This window comes from Oncorhynchus mykiss, chromosome 10 (assembly GCF_057628025.1).
Source record: "Oncorhynchus mykiss isolate SJ-2025 chromosome 10, ASM5762802v1, whole genome shotgun sequence".
NCBI lineage: Eukaryota > Metazoa > Chordata > Actinopteri > Salmoniformes > Salmonidae > Oncorhynchus > Oncorhynchus mykiss.
The window spans coordinates 36,063,004-36,075,022 of record NC_143031.1 but is presented as its reverse complement, the minus strand read 5'-3'; the positions used below and the strand labels follow the sequence as shown (position 1 = coordinate 36,075,022).

At 41.1% G+C, this 12,019-nt stretch overlaps 1 protein-coding gene across 6 annotated transcripts in view; it reads right to left on the bottom strand.

The window, feature by feature from the left end:
* LOC110533760 (glutamate receptor 3) overlaps window positions 1–3,662 on the bottom strand; it is a 105,642-nt gene extending 101,980 nt beyond the window's left edge. For all 6 annotated transcript variants that reach the window (XR_016483685.1, XR_016483686.1, XM_090186503.1 and 3 more), the window contains exons 1-2: window positions 3,276–3,662; window positions 2,604–2,762 (exon numbers count right to left, since the gene is read on the bottom strand). Coding sequence is in view for 4 of the 6 variants with exons in the window: in XM_090186503.1 (XP_090042629.1) it covers window positions 2,604–2,762; window positions 3,276–3,363 (247 nt within the window). In the remaining 2 variants the exon portion in view is untranslated. The remainder of the gene's footprint in view (window positions 1–2,603; window positions 2,763–3,275) is intronic.
* Window positions 3,663–12,019: the final 8,357 nt, after the last annotated feature.

The window sequence follows — 12,019 nt, the reverse complement described above, 5'->3', positions numbered from 1 at the left end:
CTTAATATGCCACACCTGTCAGGTGGATGGATTATCTTGACAAAGGAGAAATGCTCACTAACAGGGATGAACACAAATTTGTCCACAAAATTTGAGAGAAAAAAGCTTTTGTGCGTATGGAACATTTCTGGGATATTTTTGTTCAGCTAATGAAACATGGAACCAAAATGTTACATGTTGCATTTATATTTTTGTTCAGTGTACATACATATCATCCATTTGGTCATTTCATCTGACAGTAAAAATGGTGAGAAATTAATTATTGTGTTATTGTCCAATAATGTTAATGGACAAAAATTTGCCCACTGATGCTAAATAGATGCAATGAATGATCTAATTTAATAAATGTGAAAATGAATATTATAGAAGTGCTGCACATTGAAAAGTCAGGCTTTGTAGCCTCTCTGGTCTAAGTCAAAGGTAATCCATGTTGGCTACTCTCCCCCTTCTTCTTCTGATGTCAACTTCAAAGAGGAAGTGACAAACAGAATACCATTATATCTTGGCACTGGGTGTTATGAATGCTTTATGAAGGCTTCGTGGAAGTCTGACTGATATTCATTTCTGATTTTCTTTTGTGTCATGCTTATAACAGACACGGTTTCCAAAAACTAAGATCACTATGATTCAGCATGGAAATACTGCAATATTATTGGGAAAAATAAAACACAAAAAATCACACAGAAGGACAAATGTCCATTTGTAGCTCTACAAAACCATTACAATGAGAGAGGGGGTTTTGTATTTTTATAGACAAGCCCCCCCAAAGGCATCAAGCAAGCGCCAGATTTCCTCGTCTTTTTTCTCTGTATTGAGATACACAACCATCTGAGCAGCTAATTCTGTTTGCCGACACAGATTTGAATAGTCTGACTGATCCTTAGAGAAGTACAGTTAGAGAGAAGTTAGCGTGCCAAACGAGTGCTTCTGACACTCAGATGCATCCAGTGCAGCGAGAGGTAGTCAGCAAGACTTTGGAAGCCTGCTCACTGTCTACAACCATTCTCATCTTGAATGAACCAGAGGGTCCCATTGCATGCCCTTCAACAAAAACAAATGCCAAGACCTGACATTAGAATACACTCCCAGCTCCAACATGTTGAATATTAAATAAGCAAACAGATAAATATATTTATTTTCAGGTAAAAAGAAAAAAAACGCTATGCATAGCTGACTGTCTTCCATAAACAATGCAATACTGAACTGAACTGCAGGGTGCAAATACCGTAAATGAAGGACACAATGTCTGGTTTCTCATCAAAGGTTCCATGCCAAAGCAAAAACATTGTATCCTGGGGTAGCTATGTAGCATCAAACTGATGTTGGCATTGGCTCCTCTATGAACTGAAGAGATAAATACTCACACTAGAAACGGCAATACTGTATCTAATCACAGTGGAATATGCTACTGAAATGTGCTCATACTTGCATGCCAGTCATGTGACATACCCATATTCTGTCAGATTGATCACTATAATAGAGCATCTGGAGGCATTTCATGAATCCTGAAATAACTAAAACCCATCCACTCCAATTAAAGGTCTATATCTCCCATGGCAATCAAATTAAATAGTCTGTTCCAGTAATTCATGAGAATTCATTCTACAAATCTAAGAGAGGAAAATTATTTTAACAAAATTATTTTATCACAGTGACAGCAAATGGATTTTGATACATCGTAAATCCAACAACTTGCAGCATAGGCTCTAGCAAAATGAAAGAGAAGACAACACTGTCAAGTGCCATAAATGAACAATGTTTTACTCCCAGGGCAGAGAGATGCTACTCTGCCAGAGGAATGTGGAATTGTCATACCAGATCAATATTAGCATACAGCTTTTCAACAGAACAACAGCCACCTCTGTTGAATTGTATCCATGGAAGGAGTAGCATTTCCTACATATGATGACCGCGACATTGTCATGCCATTGTTTAAAGCCTTTTTCTCAGCTATAGACAGACATGATAAGTTTACTGTGCTTCATCGTATACATTACACATTTGTACTGTACTTATGCACCACTGTGTTTCATAAACCAGGCTGACCCTAACCTGCTATTATTGTATACAATAGTGTACATCTGTCTGCTACAGTGTGTAGATTTACAAAAAGCAGTGATATAACAGAGAACTGAATCTGTCACTTGGATTATTAGGCTATGTAAAAATTACTGCAACAACCACCTATTTGAAATATCAATGGCTTCATCTAAAAATAAACTGGGGCTTGTATAGTCAAACTTACTCCACACCTACACACAAACAGTATTTCTATAGAATCATCTATTCTATGGTATCCTCCTAAACAAATCAAGCTCTATTCACAATCATAGTGGTGTGAAAAAGTGTTTTGTATACAAAGGAAGATATTATATCCAGAAAGGAAAGAATTAACAGTTAAACTATATATTTGTTTTATTCTCAATCTTGAATCAACCCAGTTTAAAAGATGCTGCATTGACACAACAGCTTTATAATGTGTCTATGTGAGTGGGTGTACTGTTGGGCTACAATATTTTCTCATGAATTTTGAGGGGGGGGGGGGCGGTTTTGGTAGTTGTTGAATGAAATACATTGCCATAATTGAGTATCGTGGTACTCACAAGCATGTGTGACGGAGAAGCTGTTCGAGGATTCGAGATTGTCTACATTGTAATTGAGATGGAAAGGTTTTTCCGTCACATTTTGATTGGTATTATACAGCTGGACAGCGAATCTGAAAGCGCTGTGCTCCTGCACTGTAGAGCGCATAAAGAGACCACCTATAGAAGAAAGAGAATATGAGATTACGAAGAATGTGACTTTTCATTGCCTAGTTGCTCTTATAATGTTTCATGAAAATACAGTATTACGTCAATATCAGTCCTTATAAATCATCAGTCCAATTTTACGCATCACATAACTAACTGGATGACCCTTACTTTATCTAGAATAAACACCACCCATTTAATTATACATAGATTAACTTGTTAATGTATTATCTACACTGCCCATTGCAGTCGTGGAAAGTTCTGTAGAAAGATGCAGTACTTAAATAGGCTATGAGCAACTTTGTGCCATTTTCACCCTCCCCCACTCTAAAGCGGTGTTTCGCTTAGGTGGCTATTACCCTACCTGTCGTTAGTGTAGGCTATTACTGATCAACTTGACAATGAATTATGCAAATATAAAATGAAGTCAACACCACACAACACTGTCTTAATGTACATTGATCTCGTTTTATGTTCAGGCTAAAGAAAAAACATGTTAGTTATGCTATTTCAAATATAACTTACCTATATTTATCTGGTTTGGAAACGCTCCATGCGATTTCCCAAAAAGCCACAACAAAAAAAGGACAATGGCTATTACGCGATGCCTCATTTTCTCCGGCCTCTGAATTTAACTCCTCAAACGAATCTGATATAGGAAAACCATGTACACAAGCCTATGCGCACAGAAAATCCGCCAGACGTGTAAGCAGCTCTCACTGTGTACTACCAGTGATATACTACAGGTACGTTGAGGTGCGAGCGGAACTGCAGCAAAGCGAATCTTATGCCGTTGAGAGGGGAAAAGGCAAAGACTTATCTCAAAGATGGTGGTGGAGCGAGAAGCGGATCTTATTGTGAATAAGGATCATCCAATTGGGCCAGCAGGGGGACGTTGATCAAACTTGATCTAACGTTGAATTATAACATCATCCTCCCCATCCCGCCACTGCAGACTTTGTTGGCTGGGAAGAAACCGCGCGGGCGCAGTGTAGAGTTTGTCCACATGGTGTAAAGAGAGTCAAGATCCCATGGTATCATCTAACATCTGATCTACTCTACTCAAGTGGGCTAGTTGAGGGTATATCAAATTACTGGTAGACTTTAATGCATCATCTATAAACTATCCGGTGAAGATTACATTTGTTTACATGAAAAAAATTGCATTAGGCTAAATTATATTTCTAAATATATGATTGACAGGGATATTAAATGAATGCCAGGCAAATTGGTCACCCTCTCATCACCTGTGTAAGTGGTCTTTGGAGATATTCCTGAAGACATGCCAATGTTTTTAAACAGGATCGGTGGGTCCCCCACGGGACGGTTGAGCTAACGTAGGCTAATGCAATTAGCATGAGACTGTAAGTAACTAGAACATCTCCCAGGACATAGACATATCTGATATTGGCCTGAAGCTTAAATTCTTGTTAATCTAACTGCACTGTCCAATTTACAGTAGCTATTACATTGAAAGTATACCATGCTATTGTTTGAGGAGAGTGCACAGTTATGAACTTGAAAAGTTATTAATAAACCAATTAGGCACATACGGTCAGTCTTGATACAACATTTTGAACAGAAATGCAATGGTTCATTGGATCAGTCTAAAAAATGTGCACATACACTGCTTCCATCTAGTGGCCAAAATCTAAATGCAACTGGGCTGGAATAATACATTAAGGCCTTTCTCTTGCATTTCAAAGATGATGGTACAAAAAAAATACAAAAAAATGATAGTTTTTTTCTTTTTATTTTCTTTTAACAGATCTAATGTGTTATATTCTCTTACATTAATTTCACATTTCCACAAACTTAAAAGTGTTTCCTTTCAAATTGTATCAAGAATATGCATATCCTTGCTTCAATGCCTGAGCTACAGGCAGTTAGATTTGGGTATGTCATTTCAGGTGAAAATTGAATAAAAGGGGCGGATCCTGTTAAAATTCCCTGAACTAAACCCTAACATTAGCCACAGCAATTGCATTCGTAACATATCATACAAATTGTAATTCCTTACATATCATAGGAAAATAACTATGGACATCCACAAATTAATACATACCATATGAAACGTAACATACCGTATCATACTAATTGGAGTGTCCCGGATTTACGTTTACAATGTTACATTTACACCTGAGGTCGACAAGCAACAGTGTGCAACTCCTCTGCAATACTAATGAGCATTTCCAACCTAGTGGAGGCAAGAGCACTCGAGCGCTGGGAGCGATTTCATTCCCCAGGATGGAACATCACATCCCTTTTCTCTGGGTGCCTTCCTGTGACTAGAGGCACAGTAGGACTTGATGAAGAGGGGTCTGATAAGTCCTGGGCTTTGATGGGGCACTGCAGCAGCACCTGTTTCACATTATCCCGTAACCCCAGAATTAATTAGACAGACTCAATCACATTCGCTCTAAACATACCCCACAGACAGGCAGTGCAGATGACTCTGCAATCATGGGAGGAATTATGAAAACTTCAAGTGGCACTCAACTAATTTGGGGCATATTTGACTGACTCAAATATGGGCTGGGTTACAGGTTTAAGCTAGGTGGCAAATCCTAATGTTAGCTAGGTGGCCAACATTAGCTAGGCTAGGGGTTAGGGTTAGCGGTTAAGGTTAGGGTTAGGGTTGAGGTTAATGTTATGAGTTAGGTTAAAGATTTAGGTTTAGGGGAAGGGTTAGCTAACATGCTAAGTAGTTGCAAAGTAGCTAAAAAAGTAGTAAGTCTGCACAATTGTCCGTGGTGAGATTCAAACACGCAACATTCGGGTTGCTAGACGTTCGAGTTGTATGCCTACCCATCCACCCCAACCAACCGACTTGTGCATACACATCGTTTGGGGGGGGATACAGTTCACAAACAATATTGTGCAGTTATAAAGGTATTAAATCATCTTCTCTAACCACTATACACACGGTAGCATACAGCCTCTCACTATACTGTAGGGATGTGATCCTTCAAAACAATGAGAATTCACACACCAGCACATCGCTATCAAACCACTATAAATAAGATGATGTAGATTACATTAGAGAAGCTCTTTGCTCAGAGAGTCAGTGTGTACAGTGGAGAGCCAAAGGCAAGTCAGCCAATCATTACGGCTTCCTGTCAGGACGAGGCCGATGCAGAATAGGTCAGACTGTATTGATCCAGATCAATCAGAGGGATTTAAATGCTTGGCAATACAACTCCGATGTTAATTTACAGTTCACTCACTGATCTAGGGCCAGAACAGTGCGGCTGTGCTGCACAACTGTTGGGTGATTCCATTCCAGGAGCAAATTGTTTTAGCTTTAGAACATCTACAGTATATTTCCTCTGTAAGACATCACAGATTTGATGAACTACACAATTTTCCATTTAAATGGCATATCCCTTTCGGCTCGGCTGTGGAAAATTATTCAATTTGTTCCTGTGCACTCGAAAACAAACAGACTTAATTTGATAGAGCTTGTGGCAAATCTGGCGCTTCACAGTCACTGAGGTGTGTCTGTCATCATGATGAGAGCCATCAGAGGCAAACTCATCCAGAGATAATATACAGGAACACCCTAAAAATGAACCGTTTTCATACTACATCTCCCTTTGAAAAGAGAATGGTGTGGTGATGATGATGTGACTAGGTCTAAAACATCTCAGCAGGGAAAAAGATGGGAAACAAGGACTCCAGGGTCAAGCTAAATAGGTTGGAAGAGAAAGGAAGGGAGATGAGCAAGAGAGACAGGCAGTCAGGGAGAGATGCAGCATGACGCTATAAGGCCTGTCTTTACTCACGCTCTCTGAAGACATGGAAATGTGCTTTAGGCTTTTAAACGATGAGCAGCCAGCTGTGCATTCTTTCCACGCTAAAGTGAATTCAAGATATGAATGTATGTACTGTTGGTGTTGATTCATTATATGCTGTTATTACTCTTATTATGTGCTGTTTGTATTCATTAAAAATAGGTTTGGTGCAGACAATGGCTTGCCTGAGACATTTTTTTTGAATTATCCTAAGCATGCAAAGGTGGTTGCAAATATCTGGAGCAGCATTCTTTTCATCATATTATAATGAGACACGCACACACAGTGTGTGTGAATTCAGCAAGACCCCACTGAGTGAAAATGACAGTGGGCCATTCCAGCACCTCCTAAGGACTTTAAGTGAACATGCCATTTAGACACTGTTGACCATATGGTACAATTCATGGCACAGTCTAATTTTGGCATACTCTCAATGCTAGTTGTATTTAGCTCACAAACAAACCATATCCCCCAGGGAAATATTTATATTTTCTTTAAATGTCAATATGTTTTATGCAATCCAAGTTTACTAGCAGAAGAGACACACATTAATTTCGCCATCCATAGAGAAGTACAAAGAACATCACCACTATGTGACAGATATCTACCATGTCTACCATGTCTGACTGAAAACTTTATTTCTGCAGGCTGGAGGCCTGACTGGCTGGTGGTAATCATCAGAAGTTGATCACAAGCTGTTTCCATAGTAAGACTTGTGTGTGCAAGGTAGTAATGTCTCTAGGGATACGATTCTTAAAAGTAATGGCCACCTTTCATCAGTGAGAGCCTCTGATTTCTAACTCACATAGCCAAATCCCTGTTACAGGACATTACATGTAATTCATATTGACTAATTCATATTGACTAAAGCTGTCAATATACCGTAGATGATGTGAGATGTTTTTCTCCTTTGGTAATGGATTCTTAGAACACACAGAATTACACACAAGTTGTAAGCCTGAGGGAGTGGACTGGCCTATATACAGCCAGGCAAATGCAGTGTTCTACATTTGTACTATGAGCAGAGTGCAAACCGCTACAGTCAGACTCAGACCCATCTGCAATCTACAGTAATTAAATCAGTAAAAACTCATTTTACTTCCCACTTGTTTCTACAGCCGGTTTATTCTAAATCATTTGCCCTTTAATTTAATGGAGCATGCATTGTAATGGAATGAGACTGCAGTCTAGGGGAGGACAATAATATGGTTTGCTATTTTTGTCAACTTGTTTAACTGTTTTTGAAGTAACTGTTTGATTATTCTCCCAGAAAAGCACTTGACATATAGAAGACATGCAAATATTTCTGTCTGAATCCTCAGCTTGGAGGTGATGCCTGTGTGTCAGGATGAAGCCTTGTTAATTTTACATCACGTCTCCTGTTTTGCCTTCATTACTCAGAGCTAGAGCCTGTGAAATTGGATGTGGGCCGTGCCAGGCATGTGACTGTTTGCAGCGGCTCTGTCTTTCACATTCAAGTTCACATTAGGGCCAAAGCCTGCCAGAGAAACTGGCAAGTGCACTGCAAAAGTGTTCTGATGCATGAGCAGCCTAATTTTCCTCGGGCAGATAAAGAAAATTACGGTTGGCATTGGCTAATTAAAGATGAAAAATCCACAGGTAAACAATGTCTCTCTATGTAAACAGAGCACAGTGCACAGTCCTGTCATACAGTTTAACTTCAAGAGATGGGGTAGCAAATCTAAGTGAAGAGAACATGACATAACCAGTGGTGTCGTCTGATGGGGGGGCTGTCCAGCAGAGCAGAATATGACCCACTTATTTGATTTTTGATATGCCACTTGTGTTTGGTTGGTTGCTAATATTGTAAAGGAAAGTCATATTAGTAGCCTACTGATGCATCTCAAAAACGCCTTAAATCCATAGACTGTACAAGGATAGGTTTACATCCAATGTATTCCATAGTTTTCCAACAAATAGTGTACATTGTCATATACATCCTAATGTTGAGTTCATCTGTCTAGTAGTCCATTTTACAGTTTGTTGCATGTACCCATGAGAGGAATACCTGTGTTTAACATTAACATTATGGTGTCTTTTCTCTTTGACAGTATTTGACATCAGAATAACAACAAGAGGAGACTTGTCCTCTGTTTAGGGTACTGTACTGAAAGGTCAGAGGATAAAATAACATATTGAATCAGATGAAAGGCTATGGTTGGGATTCCTCTCGGTCTCTGAAATTCCTATAAACACAATTAGTTGGACTTAATACAGTGCCTTCAGAAATGATTCAAACCCCTTGAATTATTCCACATTTGTTGTGTTACAGCCTGAATTCAAAATTGATTACATATATTTATTTTCTTCTCACCTATCTACACACAATACCCCATAATGACATTTTAGCAAATGTATTGAAAATAAAATACATAAATATCTAATTTACATAAGTATTCACACCCCTGAGTGAATACTTTGTAGAAGCATCTTTGGCATCGATTATAGCTTTGAGTTGTCTTGGGTATGTCTGTATCAGTTTTGTACATATGGATTTGGGGATTTTCTCCCATTCTTCCTTGTAAATTTTCTCAAGCTCTGTTAAGTTAGATGAGGAGTGGCTGTGAACAGCAATCTTCAAGTCTTTCCACAGATTTTCAATTGGATTCAAGTCTGGGCTTTGGCTGGGCCACTCAAGGACTTTCACATTCTTGTTCAGAAGTCATTCCAGCGTTTCTTTGGCTGTATGCTTAAGGTCATTGTTCTGTTGGAACGTAAAATCTTCACCCCAGTCTAAGGTCGTTTGCAATCTGAAGCAGGTTCTCATCAAGGATGTGCCTGTATTTGGCTCCATTCATTGTTTTTCCCTCAGTCCTTACCAGTCTCCCAGTCCATGCCGCTGAAAAGTATCCACGTAGCATAATGGTGCCACCATCATGCTTCACGGTAGGGATGGTGTTAGACGGGTGATGAGCTGTGCCTGGTTTTCTCCAGACATAGCGCTTTACAAAGAGTTAAAATGATGTGTCCACAGAGTCTTTCACTTGCCTTTTTTGCAAACTCTAGGCGTGCTGTCATGTGCCTTTTTCTCAGGAGTGGCTTCCGTCAGTCCACTCTCCCAACGTCATGACACAACACTGAGGCATGCATGATTGCATCAGCTGTTCCGGACGACTGTGTGATCACGCTCTCCATAGCCGACGTGAGTAAGAACTTTAAACAGGTCAACATACACAAGGCTGTGGGGCCAGACGGATTACCAGGACGTGTGCTCCGGGCATGTGCTGACCAACTGGCAGGTGTCTTCACTGACATTTTCAACATGTCCCTGGTTGAGTCTGTAATACCAACATGCTTCAAGCAGACCACCATAGTCCCTGTGCCCAAGAACACAAAGGCAACCTGCCTAAATGACTACAGACCCGTAGCACTCATGTCCGTAGCCATGAAGTGCTTTGAAAGGCTGGTAATGTCTCACATCAACACCATTATCCCAGAAACCCTAGACCCACTCCAATTTGCATACCGCCCAAACAGATCCACAGATGATGCAATCTCTATTGCACTCCACACTGCCCTTTCCCACCTGGACAAAATGAACACTTATGTGATAATGCTGTTCATTGACTACAGCTCAGCGTTCAACACCATAGTACCCTCAAAGCTCATCACTAAGCTAAGGATCCTGGGACTAAACACCTCCCTCTGCAACTGGATCCTGGACTTCCTGACAGGCCTCCCCCAGGTGGTGAGGGTAGGTAGCAACACATCTGCCACGCTGATCCTCAACTCGGGAGCTCCCCAGGGGTGTGTGCTCAGTCTCCTCCTGTACTCCCTGTTCACCCACGACTGCATGGCCAGGCACGACTCCAACACCATCATTAAGTTTGCTGACGACACAACAGTGGCCTGATCCCAGACAACGACGAGATAGCCTATAGGGAGGAGGTCAGAGACCTGGCCGGGTGGTGCCAGAATAACAACCTATCCCTCAATGTAACCAAGACTAAGGAGATCATTGTGGACTACAGGAAAAGGAGCATCGAGCACGTCCCCATTCTCATCGACGGGGCTGTAGTGGAGCAGGTTGAGAGCTTCAAGTTCCTTGGTGTCCACATCAACAACAAACTAGAATTGGCCAAACACACCAAGACAGTCGTGAAGAGGGGACGACAAAACCTATTCCCCCTCAGAAAACTAAAAAGATTTGGCATGGGTCCTGAGATCCTCAAAAGGTTCTACAGCTGCAACATCGAGAGCATCACTGCCTGGTACGGCAATTGCTCGGCCTCTGACCGCAAGGCATTTCAGAGGGTAGTGCGTACGGCCCAGTACATCACTGGGGCAAAGCTGCCTGCCATCCAGGACCTCTACACCAGGCGGTGTCAGAGGAAGGCCCTAGAAATTGTCAAAGAACCCAGCCACAGACTGTTCTCTCTCCTACCGCATGGCAAGCGGTACCATGTCAAGTCTAGGACAAAAAGTCTTCTCAACAGTTTTTACCCCCAAGCCATAAGACTGCTGAACAGGTAACCAATGGTTACACAGACTATTTGCATTGTGTGCCCCCCCAACCCCTCGTTTACGCTGCTGCTACTCTCTGTTTATCTTATATGCATAGACACTTTAACTATACATTCATGTACATACTACCTCAATTGGCCCGACCATCCAGTGCTCCCGCACATTGGCTTACCGGGCTATCTGCATTGTGTCCCACCACCCGCCAACCCATCTTTGCTGCTCTCTTTCATCATATATGCACAGTCACTTTAACGATACCTACATGTACATACTACCTCAATAAGCCTGACTAACAGGTGTCTGTATAGAGCCTTGCTACTCTTTTTTCAAATGTCTTTCTACTGTTGTTTTATTTCTTTACTTACCTACACACACACACACACACACACACACACACACAAACACACACACATACCTTTTTTTTGGCACCATTCGTTAGAGCCTGTAAGTAAGCATTTCACTGTAAGGTTTACACCTGTTGTATTCGGCGCACGTGACAAATAAACTTTGATTTGATTTGTGAGATGCTGCCTCACACTTTCGATGAGCACAGCATGAGAGCTGGCTGTACCGTTGGAAGCAGATACTGCTGCGTTTCAGCAGGGCCAGAAACAGGGTGGCGGCATTGCTTGCCAACATGTTTCTCAGCAGCCAGTCAAATGGACAAAAGTAAGCCACAGGTGTGTCCTATCAGGACCCTTGTTTAGTTACACAGCTCAAAAGTAATCACTCGGTTGTGCCTATTCTTCAGAATACCACAGCTCTCATATCTGTTCTGGGGAGACAACAGAGAGCATAATAAAGAAGTCCTGAAGTAGTCCTCCATGGAAGCAATTGAATCCACCTAAGGGACTGTATACCAGCCTAAGGCATGGTAATAATGAAATGGCACTGTTATAACTATTCACAGATAGTTTAAGTCGGATCATCAGCACTCATCCATTTATATGCAGATGATGCAGTCTTATACTCAGCTGGCCCCTCCCCGGA